General features: G+C 36.6%; 1 protein-coding gene across 1 annotated transcript in view; it reads left to right on the top strand.

Annotated features, from left to right (window-relative positions):
- Nucleotides 1-15,025, top strand: part of RNF17 (ring finger protein 17) — a 123,734-nt gene extending 108,709 nt beyond the window's left edge. Inside the window, exons 31-37 of the mRNA XM_020968779.2 lie at nucleotides 3,206-3,262; nucleotides 4,399-4,515; nucleotides 9,037-9,196; nucleotides 12,356-12,491; nucleotides 12,648-12,837; nucleotides 13,799-13,898; nucleotides 14,830-15,025. Coding sequence (XP_020824438.1) covers nucleotides 3,206-3,262; nucleotides 4,399-4,515; nucleotides 9,037-9,196; nucleotides 12,356-12,491; nucleotides 12,648-12,837; nucleotides 13,799-13,897 — 759 coding nt within the window. The 3' untranslated portion in view covers nucleotide 13,898; nucleotides 14,830-15,025. The remainder of the gene's footprint in view (nucleotides 1-3,205; nucleotides 3,263-4,398; nucleotides 4,516-9,036; nucleotides 9,197-12,355; nucleotides 12,492-12,647; nucleotides 12,838-13,798; nucleotides 13,899-14,829) is intronic.
- The last annotated feature ends 1,013 nt before the right edge of the window (nucleotides 15,026-16,038 follow it).

The raw sequence follows: 16,038 nt of genomic DNA, 5'->3' as shown, positions 1-16,038 counted from the left end.
GTTGGCATATTGGGTACAGCACTCTAACAGCATCATCTTTTATAGTCTTAAATAGCTCAGCTGGAATTCCATGTTAGCAGTGCTTCCTGAGGCCCGCTTGACTTCATTCTCCAGGAAGTCTGGCTCTAGATCAGTAAGCATTTCATCCTCTTATTGGTGGTGTTAGCATCTTTCTTATGTAGTTCTTTTGTGTATTCTTGCCACCTCTTCTTAATCTCTTCTGCTTCTGTTAAATCCCTGCTATTTTTGTCTTTTACCATGCCCATTTTTGCACGAAACTTTCCCTTGATAATCTCTAATTTTCTCTGGAAGAAGAGATCTTTTGTCTCTCGCAGTATGCTGTTTTCTTCTGTTGCTTTGCATTGTTCACTTAAGAGAACTTTCTGGTCTCTCCTGGCTATTCTCTAGAACTCTGCATTCAGTTGTGTATATCTTTCTCCTTCTCCTTTACCTTCATCTTTCTGTATTTCCTCAGCTATTTGTAAAGCCTCATCAGGCAGCCATTTTTCTTTTTTTGCTCTTTTTTTTCCTTTGGAATGTTTTTTTGTTTTGCTTCCTGTGCAAAAAATTATGAACTCCTGTCCATAGTTCTTGTACTCTATCTTCCAGACCTCAGCCCTTAGACCTATTCATCACCTGCACTTCATATTCTTAAGGGATATTGTTTAGGTTATACCTAGATGATCTGATGATTTTCCCTACTTTCTTCAGTTTAAGTCTGAATTTTGCAGTAAGAAGTTCTTGATCTAATCCAGTCAGCCCCAGGTCTTGCTTTAAGTGACTGTATAGAGCTCCTCCACCTTTGGCTGCAAAGTATATAATTGATCTGATTTCTGTATTTACCATCTGTTGATGTCCATGTGTAGTTGCCTTTTGGGTTGTTAAAAAAGAGTGTTTGTTATAACCTATGAGTTATTTTGACACACTTCCATTAGTCTCTGCCCTGCTTCATTTTGTAAGGTCAAACTTCCCTTTTGTTCCATTTATCTTTTGATTTCCTACCTTAGCATTCCAATCCCCTATGATCAATGTGACATCTTTTTTTTTTTTTGGTGTTATCACTAGAAGATGATGGTAGTCTTCATAGAATTGACCAATTTTGGCCTCTTTGGGATTAATGTTTGAAGCATAGACTTGTATTACTCTGATATTAAATGGTTTGCCATGGTTTGCCTTGGATTCCAACAGATATTCAGTCATTTTTGAGCTTATACCCCACTACTGCTTTCCTCACCCTTTTAATGTAACTATAACGGCTGCTTCATTTCTTCTAAAGGGATTCTTGAAAAGACCTAGTTTAAGAAGACCAAGGTCTCCCACTGCATCCTGGATCATCTACAGTTGTCATTATCTGTATCTGGCCACTGGACCTAGATGACTCTGGAGGAGAAAGTGAGGCTGATGACTTTGCATACCCCTCACTTACTCAAATCCAATTTAGTTGCAAGTCATGGTGTCATCTTCCTGATGTCATGGTCCTTTTCAAGAATAAAGGAGAAACCACACAAGTATTTGTAGTAATCATCCAAATTTAACTCACTTATTCCAATCCACTGAAGTTCACTGACAACCAATATATTATTATTTAACCTTTCCATCTCCTGTTTGACCACATCCAGCATATCTTTACAGCATCAGACTTTCCTTTTATCACTACATGTATCCACAGCTGAGCTTCCTTTTGGCTTTGGCCCAGCCACTTCATTAGTGCTGGAACTATGTACTGTTTTCCTCTGCCCTTCTCTAGTGGTGCGTTGGACACCTTCCAACCTGAGGAGCTCACCTTCTGATGTCATCTCTTATATCATTTTAGTGCTGTCTGGGGGGTTTTCTTGATAGATAGTGGAGTAGTTTGCCAGTTCCTTCTCCAGTGGATCACTTTTTGTCAGAACCCTCCATGATGACCTGTCCATCTTGAGTAACTCTGCACAACATAGCTCATAGTTTTATTGAGCTACGCAAGCTCCTGCAGTACGGCAAAGCAGTGATCCATCAGTCTTTATCCAGATGCTGTCTACCCTTCCCGCTCTTACTTCTGATTTCTTCACATATGTTTCTTCTTAATATTATGCCACTGTCCGCCTTTAATTAGATTTTCAAGACCTTGGGCAAATATATTTTACAAGCGTTGTTAAGTTGATCCCATCTGTGGCTAGGAGCACATAATTCCTGTATTTAAAGCCATTTGCCCAGGAACTCAAATCCTGTTCTCAGTTCCTATCATCTTAACTAACTGTTCGCATACCCAGAATGTTTTTTTTCTTCTGAAACCCTTGACTTTGATGGGGAGCAGTGGTAAAAGTACCACCTGTACCCTTGAGGTCTTCAGTTTCTTCTCCAAGATTTCATTATCTTTATAAATGTTTTCTGTATTCCCTCTGGCAGTATTGTTTTTGCGCAAGTGCATTACCAGAAGTTAGAAGTTTTACAGATTTTGAAAGTGTCTCTCACATTTCAGATATACCATACTCTGGGAAGGTAGTAAAATTCTCAGTTGTTAGCAGGTCAAAAAATAGGGCCCTCTCTTCTCAGCAGGGAGTTATCTGCTTCCTTGTTCATCAGTCTGACCCTTGTGCTTTCCCACCTGACCTGACCTGTGAAAGGTATCATGGCCTAGAGAATCAGCAGCTGCTCCTTGGAAGGAAATTCTTCATGTCTTTATTTTACTCCTAGTGTTCAGTGGTCCTCTTTTTCTTCTGTAACATTCTTCCACTCTCTGACCTATCATAGGACAGGTTTCTTCTCTACCTCTTCAGATCCTCATCCTTTGTTTACACATTTAACACTTTAATGTCACATATCTATGTGACATTTGCAGGGGAGAAGAGGAAGGCCTGTGATTTCATTGGCATTGGAAATTCCCAATGATGATACTCTTAGCAGTGCAGATCTGTATCTCTAATCTATATTGAATATTATAAATAGGAATGAAAATGGCAGATTACCAGGCTGCTTTTTCCGGATGAAGTAAAACCCACTATCTCATAAGAATTTGGGGTGACTATTGAAATGGATTTAACGTTATAACATTAAAGATATCTTGTGGGTAAAATACACAGAGCACTGTTTAAAATCTCTATGGGAATCAATGGCTTTGCTCTATGCCCTGAAATAACTAAATGGAAGCTAACTAAAATATGTATAAAGATAAAAACAATGTCAGATAAAAAGATATAGTAATATTATTACTATGTTGTTATTTCAGAAGCCAAAGGATCACAGTGAAAAGTATGAAGAAGAAAATTGGGAAATAAATTTCAAGGTAAATTTAAACCCAAATCTTGTTTTACAGTCAAATCATTTCCATTTCTTACTAAGTGCCTGACATATTACTTTCTAGAAGTGGATATTTATTAAATAAATGGGTTTTTATGTAATAATCATGAAAATTCAACAGTAGGCAATTTATCTTTATTTTTCAGATCAAAAAAAGTATTTTCTTTGCTGTTGATATGACCCCACTATCAGGACCCTCTGTGGTAGAAAGAGTTATAGTCTCTTTGGAAGATATTTCTGTTTGAGGGCTCAGATTATCAATCCTGGAAGATTATCAGTCCTGGAAATTTATCCCCACCCCACCTCCACCATCAGAATACCCACTATGGTAGGAAGAGTTATAGTCAGAATATCAATCCTGGGAAAATATCCCTACTATATAGTCTTATTCTAGCCTTGCCTGTATACTGGTTACATTGTGTTAGGAGAAGTTAATTGTAAACATAGAAAAGAGCACAAAGAAAAGCCCACAAATAACTTATGGTGTTAATAACAAAAATAATAGCAGCTATCATTTATATAGCCTTTAAAGTTTTCAAAATGGCCTTACAAATATCTCTACTATTCTACACATATTATCTCATATTTTTTCATATTTTCCTTCAAGCACAAAAAAATCAGATTTACTCTGCCTGAGTAGCTCTGGCTGAGCTTGTAGTCTGTTCTTGTCATTCAGTTGTTTTTCAAGTAGTCTTATCTCGTCATGACCCCATTTGGGATTTTCTTGGCAAAGATCCTGAAGTGGTTTGCCTTTCCTTCTCCAGCTCATTTGATGGATGAGGAAACTGAGGCAAGCAGGATTAAGTGACTTGCCCAGGATCAAACAGCTAGTAAGTGTTTGAGGCTGGATTTGAACTCAGGAAGATGAGTCTTCCTGACTCTGGGCTCAGCAGTCTCTCCACTGTGCCACCTAACTGCCTTGACTTGCAGTCTAGATAAAAGTAAATTGGTGGGAGGTTCAACCCATATCCAGAAAATAATCAGAGATAGTAGGGCTCTCTATAATAGTTACCAAATTCCAGAAGGATTTTTGCTAATTTGGAGTCGTGTCATAATGAATAATTTTTCCTTGAACCTTGGATTAATGATCATAATAACACTTGAATTTATCTTATGTTCTAGGAATTGCTTCTGTCTGATACAGAGACTCCTGTCTTACCACCATATTTATCACCATCTCTACCTCCTCCAGGAGAACTTTATCCTGTCCAAGTGAAGCATGTTGTTTCACCTAATGAGGTATGCAATTTAAATGTATGATGGGAAAATGAAAATTTTAATCAGTATAGTAATATGGTAACCAAGAACATCACCAATTTAGAATATAAATTTACACAATCTTATGGAGAAGGATAGTGAAAAATTATAAACATTATCACCTCATGAGACAACAAGAAGCAGTGGAGGGGAAAAACCAGTTTAAAGATACACAGATGAAGGGCCTCAGTTTAGCAAATAATCCCAAAAGTATTGAAGGAGAACAAAAAATAGATGAAAGATGTTCACGTATTTTATAACATACTCTTTCACCATTAAGGACAGTGAGTGGAGCCACCGTATTTGGTGGCTCTTTATGTCAGTCTCCCATTTGCTTATAGGGAAGGTGAAAATAGCACTAAACAGAACAAAGATGGAAAAGCAGGTGAACTAGACCAAAGGTACACTGACAAAATTTTGAGACTTTTGAGGAATTCTCATGTAACCTGAAGGAACCACCAAAGTAATCGAGGAAAAACCCTCACAGATGTTGTTACCAAAAGAGAGACTGATAAAGTGTCAATAATTACTGACCTATGTGTCTGAATTCTTACTTGTAGAAAAAAAATTTTTTTTTTTTTTTGAAATAAGCTGCCCACATAAGGCAGCTAGGTGGAGTAGTGGATAGAGCACAGGACCTGAAGTCAGAAAGGCTCACCTTCCCGAGTTCAAATCCAGCCTTAGACACTTAACTAGCTTTGCAACCCTGAGCAAGTCATTTAATCCCTTTTGCCTCCATTTCCTTATCTGTAAAATGGGCTGGAGAAAGAAATGGCAAACTACTCTGTTATCTTTGCCAAGAAAACCCCAAATGAGGTCATGAAGAGTCAGATGCAACCGAGCAACAATAACCTGCACATACCTGAAGGTCATCCTAGATGAAGTTATTAAAAAGAAATATTCAAGCTTTCAAAAATAGCATTCCTTAATACATTGAATCTTTACTAGCATATTGTGTTGAAAGATGGAGAAAATACAGAATTCCAATGTGCTAATTTTTTGTTGACTAAAAAAATTAAATTGAGGTAGAGTTAAAAATCTCTCTAAAAGCTTCCTCCAACAAGGGGTATCTCAGGCATATTTTTTCATTTTTAATATTTTTTTCCAATTACGTATACAAATCATTTTTAACATTAATTTTTAAAAATTTTGAATTCCAAATTCTATCCTTCCTTTCTCTCTACCCTCATTGAGAAGACAAGCAATTTGATGTAGATCATACATATGCAGTCATGCAAATATATTTCCATATTAGTCATCTGAAAAAAAAAAACAGATTCCCACCTCCTCAAAAAAAGAAAAAGAAAGTTTTAAAAGTCATGCTCCACTCTGCATTCAGACTCCATCAGTTCTTTTTCCAGAGGTGGATAGCATTTTCCATTATTGAGCCCTTTGCAATTATCCTGAATTGTATTGCTGAGAATAGCCGATTCATTTACAGTTGATCATCCTACAGTATTGCTGTTCCTGTGAACAGTATTCTCCTAGTTCTGCTCATTTTACTTTGTATCAGTTCATGTAAGTCTTACTAGGTTTTTCTGAAAGCATCCTGCTAGTCATTTCTTATTGCACAATAGTATTTCATCACAATCATATACCATAAGTTGTTCAGCCATTCCCCAATTGATGGGCATCCCCTCAACTTCCAATTCTTTGCCACCACAGAGTTACCATAAATATTTTTGTAATTACAGGTCCTTTTCCTTATTTCTTTTTTAATCTTTTTGGGATACAGACCTAATAGGGTTATTACCAGTCAAGGTTACACACAATTTTATAGCACTTTGGCCATAGTTCCAAATTGTTCTCCAAAATGGTTGGACCAGTTTACAACTCCACCAAGTGTATTAGTGTCAGTTTTCCCACATCCCCTCCAACATTTGTCATTTTCTTTTTCTGTCATATTAGCCAATCTGACAGATGTAAAGTGGTACCTTATGTTAAAATTCTTTGAACAGTGTAACAAGAGAAAAGAATCTTGTACTACTCTAGGATCATTAGGCTTATCTAAGTGATAGAATTAATAGAGCACTGGATTTGTAATATGAGGGTCTGAATTCAAATCCTGCTTCCAACCTGAACTACATATCATGAGATAGCTAAGCTCCCTCTCCACTATCAGCCCCTTTTCCAGCCTCCTCTTATCTCAACTGTAGCTGCCTCCCTGTGAGAGCGGAGACCCTCGTTTTCTTGTTTTTGTTAAAGCCAGCACTGAGGGGCAGCTAGGTGGCACAGTGGATAGAGCACCAGCCCTGGAGTTGGGAGGACCTGAATTCAAATCCGGCCTACAGACACTTGACAGTTCTAGCTGTGTGACCCTGGGCAAGTCACTTAACCCTGATTGCCTCACCACAAAAAAAAAAAAAAGCCAGCACTGAGCACCATGGCTGGCACAGAGTGGGTGCTCCATAAATGCTTTCTTTTCTTTTTCTTTTTTTTTCTTTTTTAATATACATTTATTTATTTTTAGCTTTCAACATTCACTCCCACAAGTTTTTGAATTCCAAATTTATACCCCATCTCCCCCCTCCTCCCACCCCAAGCTGACATACATTCTGAATATCCCTTCCCCTAGTCTGTCCTCTCTTCTGTCTCTTTCCCCTTCTCTTATCCTCTTCCCCTTCTATTTTCCTGTAAGGCAGGATAGATTTCTGTACCCCATTTCTTGTATTTCTTATTTCCCAGTAGCATGTGAAAACATTTTTTTTAAACGTATGTTTTTAAAACTTTAGGTTTCAGATTTTCTCTTCCTCCCTCCCCACCCACCGTCATTGAAAAGGCAAGCAACTCAATATAGGTTGTACGTGTGCAGTTATGCAAATCACATCCATAGTAGACATGTTGTGAAAAATTAACTCCATTTCCCTTAATCCTATCCTGCCCTCCCATTTATTCTATTCTTTTTTTTTGACCCTGTCCTTCCTCAGAAGTATTTACTTCTGATTACTCCCTTTCCCAGTTTGCCCTCCTCTCTATCATCCCCCTGTTCTCTTGTCCCCTTCTCCCCCTATTTTCCTGTAGGGTAAGATAGATTTCCATAACCAGTTGAATGTGTTTGTTATTCCCTCCTTAAGCCAAATCCTGTGAGAATAAGATTCACTCACATAAATGCTCTTTCTTAGTCACGTACTTTGTGCTCCTAGGCAAATCACGTAACTTCTCTAGATTTCAGCTTCCTCACCTGTGAAATAAGGGGTTTGGATGTGATGACCCCCAAAGTCCCATCAGGCTGTGAAATAGATGATCCTTTGATTAATATCAGACAAGTCCTAATGCAGGGATATTTTTGCCAAAGTCGTTCACCACTTTTGTAGAGCAGATCCCAGCACAATCCCAATCTAGGATGGTTTCCTTATAGGTGATGAACCTTCTGATGGTCGTTTACAGATGACCTTATACTGATTGCATCAAGCCCTAGAATACTACAGAGACTCTAGAGGAAATCCATAACCACTCCAAAGAGTTTCACCAAATTGTCCTCTTAGGAAAACCCAGTGGTTGAAGAACATTGTTATCCCAATTATAGCACTGATGTGATTGAAGGAACTTTCCGCCATATATAGGTCTTGGACAGACACCATAAATAGACAATGAATTGGAGGAGAAAAGTGGAGATTATTGCCTTTGGAACTCAACATCCTGTCCTATGGAGCCATATCTAAACTCATTCCTTCCCCCACTTTTTTTTTCTTTTTGGACAGTTGCTCGATGATTAGTTCAAAGGAATCCTATCGATTTAGTTTACATGTAATTTAGCAAATCATTTGACAGAGTCTCCATGATTTTGTCCATGCTATTCTTAGCGGAAAGTGAGCCAGAAAGTAGGTTTTTTGGATTCAAAACTGATTAAGTTGACTGTCCAAAGAGTAGTTAGTAATTATCAATGTCAACTTCAACTTAGAAGGAAGTCTCTAATGAACTATTTGAGGAATCTGTGTGAAAGTCTGACTTGCTTAACATTTTTATCAGCGATTTGGAGAAAAGCATATGTAGGCTGTCAAATGAAAGGAAGGATTAGGGCTCATTCTAGCTAGCCTCAGAGAGCAGAATTAGAAACAATTGTTGAATGTTGCAGAGAAACAAATTTAGGCTTATTATAGGGAAACTTTTGCTAGCAATTAAAACTATCCCAGTGAAAGTTTCCTTCCTCTTCACTGATGATTTTCAAGCAAAGGTTGAAAAATTATGTTGTGAATGAGATTCTGATTCAGATATTGATTAAACTAGATGGCCCTCAAGATCTAAGATTCTTTAAGAGCTTACGAAAGGAAGAATGTGGCCAAAAAAAAAAAAAGAAAGAAAAAAGAAAGAAAAGAAAAAGACTCCAGAGGAACACCTACATTAAGGGGTTAGTAAGTGGATAAGGTATCAGAGCAAAAGTACCAAGGAGAATCCTAGTCATAACTGTTATTGATTCCTGTGTATTCTTTTGCCAGTTATGTAAGAAATACTGCAAAAATAACAAAATTTCAAAGATATTACCCTTTTATTCTTTTGACCTAGGTATATATCTGCCTTGATCTAATAGAAAACTTCAACCATCAAAATAACACAGTTGATACTGGAGTTAGCTGGGAGTCTGAACCAAAGAGCCTAGATGAAGTACTACAGAGTTGTAATCAGAATATGGATTCTCTCCCGTCATTGACAGACTTTAGATCAGGTATTTTTTTGTCATTCTTTCAAATACAGAGAAATGTCATTATAGTTTTACTCTTAATGGAACTTTGACATGCTGTTTTTAAAGTATTTGTGGGGTCTTTGGTTTAATGTTTGTTTGGGAAAAAATAATTTCTTTAAATCAGGAATTTTGTTACACTCTTTTTTAATAAACTGTTTTCTTTAGTGGAAGATATATTGTGTATTTTCACCTTCATTGAAGATGCCATATCGTTATTGATACCTTTTTGTTTCTTATACTGTGGTCATTTCCTGATGTGTACCCATTCTTGTAGAGCACTCCCTTTTAAAAAAGAAAATTAAAACTAATTAATATACAATGTTCTATATCTACTGTCCTCCAGCTGTCTTACAGGGAGAAGGGAAGAATATTGTATCATCTCTAGGAATTATATTGGTCATTGAATTTAATCTTGAGTTCAACTGTGTTTTAGTGTTTTTAGTGTTATTTGCATTTGTACAGTTTTATACATTTACATGTTCGTATATATACATGTATATAATAGCTAGCATTGATATAGCACTTAAATGTTTGCAAAGCACTTTTACATATGTGAACTCATTTTGGGGGGTGGAAAAGTTAATTGTGGTTCTCTTTTCATTGAACTTACTTTTTGCTACTATGTGGTAAATGAAAGTGGTGTCTCTACTATTCCTCATACAAATTATCAGAAAACACTTAAGAGTGGGAAAGGTATATCCTGGTTTAAAGTTGGTCATAACTAGCTTTGATCTAACTTTATTTACTTTTTCATTATTTCACCTTTTTTAACTTGTATTTATCACTAAGACCCTGGAACGTGGGAACAGAAAATTAAATGTTAGTAGATTGGCATATGAAATAATGATAGACTTATTAAATTGAATCTTTAATAATTCAGTGCTTCAGAGATCTGTAATTTTTCTGATAAGGGTGCTTCCTTCACAGATTCTTACTGCAACCTCTCTACAACTTACTGAATAGTCTTTGAGAGCTATTTTTGCAACCTCTCCCCCGCCAAAAAAAAAAAAATTTACCCAGAGGCCAACTTAGCAATGAGTTTCTGAACTTTGCTAGGCTGATCCTCAGTAATCGGATATATACAGGACATTACTGAGCTGCTACAATAAAATCCTACTCTGATTCCTTGCTGTAAGATAGTGGCAATCCTGGGCTCTTGAAAGCTTTGCTAGGGGGTATAACTTTACTAGGCTTTATCAAATTGGAAATGCTTCAGATATGACCTGATGGTGATTAGAAGGCATATGTTAATAATTCTACAATTCCTAAGTATAATAAATCTGTACTACTCTAAATAGGACTAACATTAAACTGATTCAGAAATATCTCTTTTAAATATAATGTTCCCTAGGTAAAGTCTTACAGTCTCTCTTAGCAACCCATTTCTACAGTAGAATCAATTACATTTCAAGGCAGCATGTGACACCATAAGAGGGGTAGAAAGGAAAAGGGTAACTCTGTACAAAGAGGTGTATGGACTTGAGAAGGAAAATTAATGAGTGATGCTAAAGTTCACTCTCTTCTGTCCAGATCCTTGATGTCATCATCTGTGGAACTCCCAAGTTGGTCCTCTCTCTTCCCTCAAATTTTTAGTACCTACCTTAGTCTTCTACACCTCAATTTCTGTTCCCTTCAAACACTAATTTTCTAGTTCCTAATGTCCTCAACTCACTCCCTCAACCACACATAGGAGGCAGTACATGTACCAAGCCAAGTAAATTTTTGCCCCATGTGCAGAAAGCACATTGTGTATGTCATCTTTTTTAAACCTTAAAACAATACTGTGAAGTGGGTACTCCACCAGATCTGATTTCATCGATTCAGAGGTTCCGAACCTCCAATGCTAGAGGTCCCAGCCCTGCCGACTAACCCTGTTTGCCTTTTGTCCCTATCCTCTCCTAAGTTCCTCACAGAGAATCCAGCCAGTGTTAAAGTGTTCCACCTACCCCAGCTACTGAAGAGGTGCTGCTAGTCCTCTCATCTTCATCTAGGGAAAAATAAATGGGGTTCAAAGAGAAGTGACCTCTGTGGTTGTGCAGCATTGAGGGGGATTTGAACCCAAGTCTTTCTGCCCTTGGGTCCAGTACTCTAGCCACACATAGCATGTTAATAAAGAGGTAATATGTGAAGAAGCTACATTTTTAGTTTGAGATTGGGTGGAGGCCAGATTATTGCTGAGTGAATGGGCTAGAGGAAGATTTGGCATATGATTTTTACCAACACTCCTATTCAGTGAACGAAATACTTATTTTGATATTAAATTTGTGACATTGGGAAAAACTGACAAGATAGTAGATAAATCAAATCTTATAATTATGTAATGAAAAAATCATTTGGAAGTGTAGATCTAGTAAATATTGAGCTGTTAAATATTGATGAGAAAGATCTTACTTAAGTATTTCAAGGATCTATGATTTAATCAGTATGGATGCTCTTTTCTCTGATGGAGATCACAATCTTTGAGAGTATCTGCCCACAAATTAATCAGCTTGCATCCAGCCTGGAAATGACTGTCCCTGCATATAGTTAGACTGGTCCTCAGATAAATGACGTGGGTTAGTCTTCTCCTGTTCTCACAATCTTTCCAATTTGGTAGGACCCAGTAGAGCTTATGCTCTGCTTTAAGAACCCAGTATCACACCTAGGCATCACAGTCATGTTTTGATGGAAGAAAAAGTATAACATATTTGGCTTATAAAGCTGCCAGGACAGTAAAACCTACAGGCAGCCCTTAGAGCTCTGTTCTTCTCCAGAGAAATTGGACAGAGGATGGAGCTAGGTGGAGATAGATGTCTATCCTGTATATGGAGAAGTCAAAGGACTGCTGCTTTCTGTGGCACTTAAGAAACACAAAAAGTAGAATGCATGGGAAAAGGAAAGCTACACTCACAGTGGCAGCCTTAGAATGAGAGCTGTGTAAATGGTAGTTGCTGTCATCATTATTATTATCATTTCCATAGTTTTTATCTGGGCCTAAATATTCACTGTTCAAACTTTAAAAGGGCATTGGGAAAGTGGCAGTTTATTTCTGGAAATGACAGAAATCGAGACTAATATAAAGAAATGTAAGGGTCTTTTATATTTATTAGATAGTGAAAATGTTAGGTTTATATTATAATTTCCTTTTTATTCTCTCTCCAGAAATGCCTTGTCTTGCAGAATATAATGATGGTTTATGGTATCGAGCAAAGATTCTTTCCATCAAAGAATTTGATCCCCTTGCTATCCTGGTACAATTTGTTGACTATGGGTCAACTGAAAAATTGCCAACAAGCAGGTAAATTCAATGTAATTATGTTTAGCAATAATCAGTTAAGGGCATCATCTTCTTTCCTTTCTCCAAGAATATCTCTGAGTTGTTCATAATTCTTTTCAGTTTTTTAAAGTGTTAAATCATTACATGCTGTATGTTTTAATGTTTCTTCTGTTTCAGACTGCGTCAGATTCCTCTCCACCTGATGAAATATCCTGCTCGGGCTGTAAAAGTTCTTTTGGCTGGATTTAAACCTCCATTAAAAGATTCAGAAAAGACAAGAATTCCATATTGCCCAAAGTGGAGCATGGAAGCCATGTGGGCTATGATAGACTGTCTTCAAGGAAAACAGCTTTATGCATCTTCACTGGTAACTTTTTATTCTAATTAGCAGGAAAACTTCAGAGTTCAGAGTTTTTCATCGTAATTTGGTATCTTACCTTAGTTGTCTTTTTCATAATTATATAGCACAGAAAGTGTCAAACTCCTGTGGCTGGAACCAGATTTAAATGTAATTGGGAAATGTTTAACAAAATAAATAAAGATACAATACTACATAGATAACATTAATTTGTTGTTTTCTGAGTCCGTATATAGATCACAGGGATCCCCTACTATTTGAATTTGACACCACTGATAAAGCACATAAAAGTATATTGATCTAGAAACTTAATTTTAAGATTTGTCAGAAATCATGTGATAGTCTTGTTTAAGTTATCCAAACTTGACATTTATTTTTAAATATTGATGATCTGAAGTTTGAAATCTTAAAAGAGTAAACGGTATCAGTAATCCCAAATAAGAATAATCTCTGACTGCTTTTATTAAGGTAAATGCCCATAGTTCCTTTGAAATATAAAACTTAGGACATATGGCAGGGGGAAATTGATTTATTTTAAACGTGATGTTTTTATATTCAGCAAATATTTTCACTACATATGTGAGAACTGTAACATTCTTTGCAGTACAGTAGGCCTGTTAAGGACAGAACTTCTCAAAGATAATTTAAATCAAGTATCTGGTTGTAAATGTATCTGAATACATTTATACATGTATATAGATACTATTAATCTATATGCACATATTATACACACACACACAGAGATTATCACATCAGGCATTACTTACAGTAACATACATGTAGAATTTAGCATCAGTGTTGATTCTGTCCAAGGTTTTGTGAGTGAAGTAGGATTCAGCTTGAGCATTTAAAGAATGGTGGTAGAATGGGTTAACAAGGCTGTTGTACACATAGTGAATAGCTTAGGATAGAATAAAGAGGAAGGGATGAAGTCGATGAACTTATTTGACAAACTCTACTTTTGTTTTAGACTCAGTCACCAGAATATATAGTGACTTTATATGAAGATGAACAATGTCCAGTTCATATGTCATTGATAGAAATGGGACTTGCAGATTTAGATGAATGACGTAAGTATACATAATGCTTTCTGACCTTCTTAACTAGCACAACTTAGGTTTACTAACGGACATCAATACCATATGTCATGATTTCCCCTTGTTTCCTCACAGAAATGGCAAATGAGTTTAGTGAGAAATTCCCATCTCCTCTTGGGTGCCTTTCCTATCTTCCTTTTATCTTGTGAAAGGTAGCACCAGTACCCAAGAGCTCCTACATCCCTAGATACCTTTTCTTAGAATATTTACAGCCATTACAGAACCAGGAGAAGCATGTACCAGTAGCTTTCAGCAGCTATTTTAGGCTAGTTTCTGTGCCTACACAAGGACTTACTAGAATCAAACTGATAATCCTGTTTAGGGAGAAATTTCAGTTGAGTGGACTAGATTATATTATGTATATGTGCACATGTACATGTGAAAATATATCTTGTACGTGTAGTAATTGATTTGTCCAGTTGCCATCTGTTTGTGTATAAACTTAGAATGTTAGAACAGGAATGAATATTAGTGGTCATCAACTGGGAAATAGGCCCAAAGAGGCTAAAAGACTTGCCTGTGGTCACATTAAGGTAGTTTCAGAGACAGAATTTGAAACTAGGGTTTTATCCTCATTAAGACTTTTTTTCCATGTTGCAAGCAATTGGACAAGTCTAAGCATCTGAGAGAATCCAGAGTTGTGTGTACATACACAATAAAGTTTTATTTTTTAAACTGTATGTGGATTGGATATTTACAATAATTCAGAAATGTTAGCAAGAATGATGTTCAGCCATTAAAAGTAAAAGCTAATTTCAGTCAAGCTAATCCACAAAGCTTCATTATAGTACTTAGGGAATCTTATGTCTTTTTGCATATAAATAAAAGTCTAGATCAAGCAACATTCACAAATCTAGGCTTCAAAATGTAGATGTACAATTATACTAGAGCTTTTGTTTTTCAGGTATATTCTGTATCATGCTGAGCACATGTGACAGCCCAGAAGAAACATTTTAGTTCTGTTTAGAGTAGTTCCGGCTTATTTTTGTTTAGTTTTTCAACATGATAATTTTCACATACTGTCCTCTGTGTTGGATTGTTAGCAGTTCTCTTTAAAATTACTAAAGAATATACTTAATAAATGTTATGAGTCTTCAGAAGCTTTCTTGGTTTATTAGTTTTTATTTCAGCATGTATATTGACATAAAATCTTATGTTGGAAAAACTTCCTTTCTTGTATTTATGGTACGCTTTTAACTGTGTAAAAAATGTAATGGTAATTGTCAACTTTCAGAAATTATTTGAAATCATTTGTAAAGTTCATTCATACATAATATTTGTCAGCCAGATGCTAGCCATATGTTGGTTAGGAAAATGAAAAGTGGAAGTTTTTGCTCATGCTTTTTTAAATCAGTCAAAACATAAGCAGATAAGTGGGATAACTTTTCTTCAGTGTTAGTAACTGTTGAAATAACATCTCATTTATTCACCGTCGTTATATGAATATCTTAAATAATGAAACATTCATTACCTCCTGGGGTAGGCTAGTCTGTTTTAGGATTGCACTCACTACTGTGAACTGAAATCTGTCCATTGGTCCTGTTTCTGTTCTTCTGGCCCCCCAAAACAACCCAAATAGCCGTCATCCCTACCCTTTAAAAAAAGGTCTTCAAACTTTTTTTACGTAATTATTTTTATTCTCATCTGACATGGTTTGGGGTCCCATCACCAAAAGATTGTCTGCTGTTGGAAATACTCCAGCTTGTCATTGTCCCATCTAAGATTGCACTTGTGCTGTCATTCAAGGTAATATAAAACAGAATAAAGAACAAGACCCTTGGATAGTGTGGTAGAGCCAGGTTCAAGTTCCTGTAACACAGAGTGGCTTTGACCCTGGGAAAGTCATGTAATTTCTCTGTGCTCTTGGGAACATCCTTCCTATGCCAACCTGCCTGGATTAGAAGGGAGTATCTTCACATGAGAGTTTCCTATCCCTAACCCTTCAGCATTTAGTTTTTGAGTAGCCCTTCTCAGGCTTGCTATTTAGATTCGTGAGCCTTGACTTATCCTTTCTCTGATATCTTTGAAAGTGGTTCCCTGTGTGAGGTGATGTTGTAGAGATCTACTCAAATAAGCATTTAAGTTCCTACTACATGCAGGACACTGGAGTAGG

This window comes from Phascolarctos cinereus, unplaced genomic scaffold (assembly GCF_003287225.1).
Source record: "Phascolarctos cinereus isolate Bilbo 61053 unplaced genomic scaffold, phaCin_HiC Scaffold_726;HRSCAF=1367, whole genome shotgun sequence".
In the NCBI taxonomy this organism is placed as follows: domain Eukaryota; kingdom Metazoa; phylum Chordata; class Mammalia; order Diprotodontia; family Phascolarctidae; genus Phascolarctos; species Phascolarctos cinereus.
The sequence above is the reverse complement of the archived record's forward strand: the minus strand, read 5'-3'. Positions and strand labels throughout refer to the sequence as shown.